At 33.8% G+C, this 6,619-nt stretch overlaps 1 protein-coding gene across 1 annotated transcript; it reads right to left on the reverse strand.

Annotated features, from left to right (window-relative positions):
* Window positions 1-340: 340 nt before the first annotated feature.
* Window positions 341-6,255, reverse strand: LOC147823441 (ubiquitin carboxyl-terminal hydrolase 53-like). The gene is made up of 3 exons (XM_087193232.1): window positions 6,209-6,255; window positions 5,615-5,710; window positions 341-3,760 (listed from the first exon to the last, which is right to left on the reverse strand). The coding sequence occupies exons 1-3, from the start codon at window positions 6,253-6,255 to the stop codon at window positions 2,764-2,766; spliced, it is 1,140 nt and encodes a 379-aa protein (XP_087049358.1). The 3' UTR covers window positions 341-2,763.
* Window positions 6,256-6,619: the final 364 nt, after the last annotated feature.

Consider the following 6,619-nt stretch of genomic DNA (forward strand, 5'->3'; position numbering starts at 1 on the left):
ACTTTTTAATAGTTCCACTTGAAATGAATTGTCTTGTTAAAAGTTGTGAGGAACAGTTTTGAGGGGTCTGTTAACTTCAAGGTTTTAGGATGTAAAGAGCTCCAAATACCTAGTCTCCAAACAGCACAGGAATACACTTGGAGAGAGACCAGCATAATATTTACAGTGTAAGTGTACTTAATGTAGCCTAGGACAAGGTCAAACAAACCAGGGCCACTGGGCCAAATCTGGCTTGCTGCCTGTTTGAATAGGAAGACCACTGACCTAAGAGGAAGTTTCACATTTTAAATTCACTGGAAAATATCAAAAGGCTTTCATGACAAATGAAAATCATATGCAATTCAGATTCCAATGGCAATAAAATTTTATTAGAAATTAGCCATGCTTATTCATTTACCTACTGTTGGTGGCTGCTTTTAAATAAAAGGGCAGAGCTGGTTGTGTTGCAAAGACATGGTCCACAAAGCTTACATCATTTACTATCTTGTTCTCTATTGAAAGTTTGCCAATTTCTGTAGGAGCTGTTCTTTACACTTTACTGGAGTTTTAACTTAGGAGTACCCTGTGATAAAATTTTACCATCACTGAAGTTCTAAATACCCTTGAACTTTAAATTGACTCACATTTCCCGTTAAATACACCCATATGGGAGAGGGAAACATAATTCATGAATGCAAAGAAATGTCCAACCATATTAAAATTCAGAACCAAAAGAAATATTTCACATGAAAGTATAACATTTTGAAGGTAATTTTTTAAAACATAACAATTGCTGGTTGCATTATTTAAAAAATTACTAGAAGCTTATAAGATGAAAACATCTATAAAAATAAATAGGCTCCCAAGAAGTAAAAATTTTACATATGAATGATTAGTAAATATATATTGAATCTGTAGTAGGAGTGTTGAGTCAACAGAAAAATGGTCATTTCTAGTTTGGTACTAAAGTACATGGTTCAGGAGGCTTTTAACTAGACAGTACATTAAGAAATTTGAAAAGATAAAATGACACTGCTATTGAGTACAGCAATTATATGTTTCAAATAATAGTTCCAATTGAACACTTTGACAAAATAGAAATTAAAATAACCCACATAGAGAAGTTTTGGGAAGCTTAAAAATACTTAAAGCTAGTTTTTTTTTCCTAGTATTTTACAATGTTATAAAAGAAGCAATTAAAAACATTGATATTTCAAATACAATTTTACAAACTACATTATTTACAAGACCTCCACTCTAAAAAGTTAATAAGCTTTCTTAAAAGATAAAATTGTTTGATATTCAAGTATTTCTACCTTTAAAGAATAGTAATAATCACCAACTCAGAGAAGGCTAGCCAAGAGCTTTTTGCAGGGAGAATAAAATTTGGCCAAGATTTGATAAATGGGTAAGGTTAAACTTTTATAACGAGTTATTTTCTATTTACTTAAAAGTATTCATTTTAACCACTTAAATTTTAGAATGTTTTAATGCAATTTATGGAACTGGTCAAAATACTAAATTTACTAGTTTAATGATTCACAAAGTTATATTTATGAAGTCCATAAAGGAATATAAAGAAAATTTTAATTCTAAAATTCTCAATTCTCTGGAATAGACATAAAATTTCTAAATTACAATTGGTTTACCAGCTTAGCACAAAATGAGAACTAATAAAATAAGGCAAGTAAAGTAACTTATTTGCATTCATAAGTTCACCATAATAATGAAAATTCCTTTAGTTTTAAAATATAGCTTTTCCCATGAAGGTAGTTGGGGTAAAATTACTATTTGAGAAAAAGTGGGAAAGATGCCCAAATTAAACATTTCATTAAAATTCAAACCTCTATCTAAGGCAGAAATTTATCCTGGAAACCTAGAAGATTAAGTAAATTGACAACCTAAGGAGCAAGTGAGAGTAGAGCAGAGGAAATTTTGGTAGTTAACAGTGACTGTGCCAGTAAAAGGGCCCAAGGTTAATTCCTAACACTGCAGCCCAAAGTAAACCAAAATAAAAACCCTTCACATTTCATATAAAATTAGAAAAACATGTAACAAGGTAAATAAATATACTAAAGTTAAGCTTACATGGCTGAAGTAGTATTTATGAATATATAAAATAGTCAAAGGCCTAATTTATGTTAACTAGATATTCTGAAGATAAAAGTTCTAAGAACAAAGTTAGTTCTACCTGACCCTGACATTTTAATTTAAAATTTGTTATTAAGGCATTTTCCCCCAAATGTCATCAAATTCATGGGTCACTTTTTTAAAGACACTTGAAGGGATCACATGTGGTAGACTATCGCAGAAGTCAGAAACAAATGGGTGAACCCTTTTTGTCACCCATTAGAAAGTGCTCTTCAAAAAGCAAATGCTGCTTTGACTAGACAAACTAATCACCTGGCATTTTTCAAATAGCACAGTTTAAGAATCTACATACAGGAGTGCTAGTTACTTTAATACTTATGGGTCTACTAGCCACTTTCTAGGGGGACAGTTTTTATTCAAATACTATATATGCCAAATGAATTACTCTGATTTCCCATTTTTAAAGGCATGCCAAAACTATTCAAAGGGAATTTTTAAGCCATTCACTGAATTGATCCAAAAAAATGGGTGTATAGACAGACACACAAACACACACTCCCACACAAAAGTTAAAGTGAATAATTTTTAAAAAGTTATGGGTTTTAATTTTATGTATCACGACATAAAATCAGTTTGGTCAATAGATACACTGTACTCTAATGGCCTGGGGGGTAAGCTTACTGACTTCACCATCTATCTATTACAATGTATGCTAGGTTTATATCCTTGTTCAGGAAGGCTGCTTGTACCAAGGCTGTTATGTAACACAGGTCCAACCTGTCTTTCACTTTGAGATAGTGTATCATTACAAAAGTCACTGCTCTCTGGAAAACAGAGCTTAGGCCTCTGATGGTATTTCAATCTATATGTATCAGTCATACAGTTATCAACTGAAAAATAGGTAGTTAGTGAAACTGGTTCATTTGGGCTCACAGAACCGGACCCTAGTTCCAGTTGGCAAAGTGCATCAACAACTGCATCTGAGTTTGCCAGAAAGTTATTAGTTGAAGTTGAAGAGTTGGTTGGGTAGTTTTGCGTGATGCCAACAGGCTGTTTAACTTGAATTGTTTCTTTACATCTCTCATCATTCACATGTGTACTTGCTTCTAAACTTGGTTCTGAAGTTGTCCTTAAACTGTGCTTTGGAAGACCAGAAGATGTAGTTTTAATAAACACTTCTGTAAGTTTGACATCAGGCATAGATTCATTCTGCTCTGACTGTGGCACACAGGTTATAGCATATTTCTTTGGTGGCAAAGGGGGTGGTAGATTCTGGCACATAAAATTTGGCATCTGACAACCCTCAGATCTGCAGGTTGACTGAATTATATGTTCCCTGGACAGTGAATTCACAGAGTAACACTGTTCCATCATATTTTGCTGTTGGGTGAGGGGAGCAGTTTCTGGTTTTAGCCCAACAGTTCTCAGGTGTGAAGAACACAATGAAGACGGTGAGATTATTTCATTAGTGCTCACTTTCTTTGCAGGTGCAGAACTGTCATCACTGTGAAGAGTCAAGCTTGGTCTCTCAGAATTTTCTTTATTAAGCCGTTCAGAAAATTTGTATCCATTTGGTTTTTCAAATTTCTGTTCATCTGACTGGTGGATGTGGTCTCTAACAGTGTGGTCCTTGAGTATTTGTAGATTGCAAGAAGGAAATAACTTTCCAGTTGTTTCATGGGTATGTGGCCTGAAATATGAAAATAAAAAAGCTAAAACACCATATGCAAATATGTGAAACTGGAGAAAAACAGACATTTGTAGTTTGATTTTTCCAATATATAGTTTATATTATTTTTCTACCATAGCAACAGAAATAGGAAGTATTTTGCAATCATTAGCATTTTAAATTCTCTTCAAACCCAAACCTGTATACCAGAATACATGAATACTTAATATGAACATCAATTATTAACAAAATCATGTTTTTTCAACTTTGTGTGTGTGGTGTTTCAGATTGAATCCAGGACCTTGTGCATGCTAAGCAGGTGCTCTGTCACTGAGGCACACTCTCAGTCCCCAAAATTGTATTTCTAATCATTAGAAATATAAGTTTAAAAACTTGTGTTTGTGATGAAATATAGCGTAGAACTTAACAGAAATGTTAGAAGAAAATAATTCAATATTCTAAAACACTTTCCCATCAACTTTACAGAGTTTAAAGGCAGAAATATTTAAATTATTCTATATAATTCCATAAAGCTAGTATACTAATTTTAAATAATTTTGTTATCAAGATTATATTAACTTATAAAATGAAGGAAAATGATACCATGTTGCAAATTATTGTATTTCTTATACAATTAAACTACTTTTCTCCTATAAATTACATGAACTTTAATTAGAGCGGAATGGTTTGGGTAGATAAACATGGTTGCACTAAAATCTTGGGCCCATTGCTCTTAAGTACATTACTTAATCTAAAGCTCAATTTTTTTTCTTTTATAAAATACAGTAGTCCCCCATTACCCATGGTATTAGTTTTGCATGGTCCACTGCAGTCTGAAAATATTAAATGGGATTCTTTTTCTTTTTTGTGTGGTACTGGGAAATAAATCCAGAGCCTGCACACTGTGTTACACACCCACTCCCTTTTTTAAGTTTCTGAGACAGGATCTAAGTTGCTGTATTGCTCAGGCTGGGCCTGAATTTGTGATCTCTCTGCCTTAGCCTGCCAGAGTGCTGTGATTATAGGCTTGCACCATGACCCCAGCCATTCCATAGAAAATTCCTAAGATAAACAATTCATGAGTTTTAAATTGCATGCCACTATTCTAAGTATGATGAAGTTTTTACGCTGTTCTTCCTGGTTCATAAATCATCCTTTTGTCTCCCTTTGTCCACCTTATCTATGTTGTTTCCAGTATCTATCCATTAGTCTCTTGGTTATCAGAACCACTGTTATCCTATTTGATATCACAGTGCTTGTCTTTATGAAATCCTATTTTACTTAAGAGTGCCCTTAAAGCATAAGCATAGCAATTCAGATATGACAGAGAAGTGTGAAGTGCTTCAAGTGAAAGGATGAACCTTCTAGATACAAGAAATTGTGAAAAACAAAAACAAAAACCAGGCTGGGGTTGCTAAGATCTACAATAAGAACAAATCCATGGAATTGTCAAGAAGAACAAAGAAATTTGTGCTGTTTTTGCTGTCACTCCTCAAACTGCAAAAGTTACAATCACAGGGCATAAGTGCTTAGTTCAGATGTCAAAGGCAAACTCATATAGGTTAACACATAGAGCTTGGCACTACTGCCCATGGTTTCAAGCATTTACCAGGGTTCTTAGAATGTATTCTCTCCCTAGTTGTAGCACCTATCTACCTCATAAGAATGCCATGAGTATTAGAACAATCAGGTCGTGTACCTGTAGGCACCTGAGGTTCACATTCTATGAATGATTCCCAATAAACAGATATTAAAATACTGCAGACCTATTGCTTTTACAGTAGTGATATATGTTTATGTCCTCCAGATAAAGAGTTCCTATAATATGTGCATTTTGGAAAAATGGTTTAAAATTTTTCAAATATCTATGATTACCTTTTTATCAGAGGATTTTTTACATGCAGATGTGACTCTGGGTGGAGCTCATGAGATTTATAGCCTGCTTCCAAGTCCTTAAATTCTTTTCCAAGCCTGGGGTTGGAGATGGGGAAGGGGGGGGGGGGGCGGGAAACAAAATTATTGAAATGATCATATATGTTTATTTCACTTATACTTACATAAAGTTTTCCATAAACATGTAATTCTCACCCAATTAAAAAACAAAAAATGAATTCTTCAAGATTTAACTGAAAATAATACCACTTTTTTGAACCCAACTCATTTTGCAAGATTAATGGTTCTCAGTTTATCTCACTCGAGGCTGTCAGAACAGTGCTACTAACCCTACTGGGTCACACAAAACTATGTAAACATTTCCCCATAGTTAGGGAGGAATTTATCTGATTAACTAAAAACAGTCAGACAGACACTTTAGTGAGAGTGTTATGATAGGAAAATCCTGCATTTGAAAATAGATGGCTTGGGTGAAGTTTGGATTTACTACTTATGAGCTGGTAACTTTAAGCAAGGCCCTTAACTACTCCCAATCTGTTCCCTCATTTATGTAATGGGGTAGTCCATTTTGCTTACCTTACAGCAATGTGGAGAACATCAATTAAATTAAAATGAATGAGCATGTATCATGACAGCATGGAAGAAATACAACTATTATTTAGCTACCATTTATTACTGCTTACTCGAGTTGTAAATAGTCAATAAAATATTTCAACCATATAAAGAAATTATCATCTTCATTTTACAGATGAGGAATTAAGAGGCTTAGAAAGGTTAAACAAGTTATTCAAGATTATATAATTAGCAAATGCAGAACTAGACCTGCAAAATTCAAAGGTCAGTGCTCTTCTGTTTTTATTTGTACATGTTTGAAGTACATGGTGTTTACATTCATCTTAGGGAGTAGGTACATGTATTGAACATATCTTCATTCTTTTTATTCCCCTTTTTAACCTCACCCACCTTCCTGCCTCCATCTCCAGATCC

Source organism: Heterocephalus glaber, unplaced genomic scaffold, assembly GCF_053883595.1.
Source record: "Heterocephalus glaber isolate CG9 unplaced genomic scaffold, H.glaber_assembly_v1.0 deba00001582, whole genome shotgun sequence".
In the NCBI taxonomy this organism is placed as follows: domain Eukaryota; kingdom Metazoa; phylum Chordata; class Mammalia; order Rodentia; family Bathyergidae; genus Heterocephalus; species Heterocephalus glaber.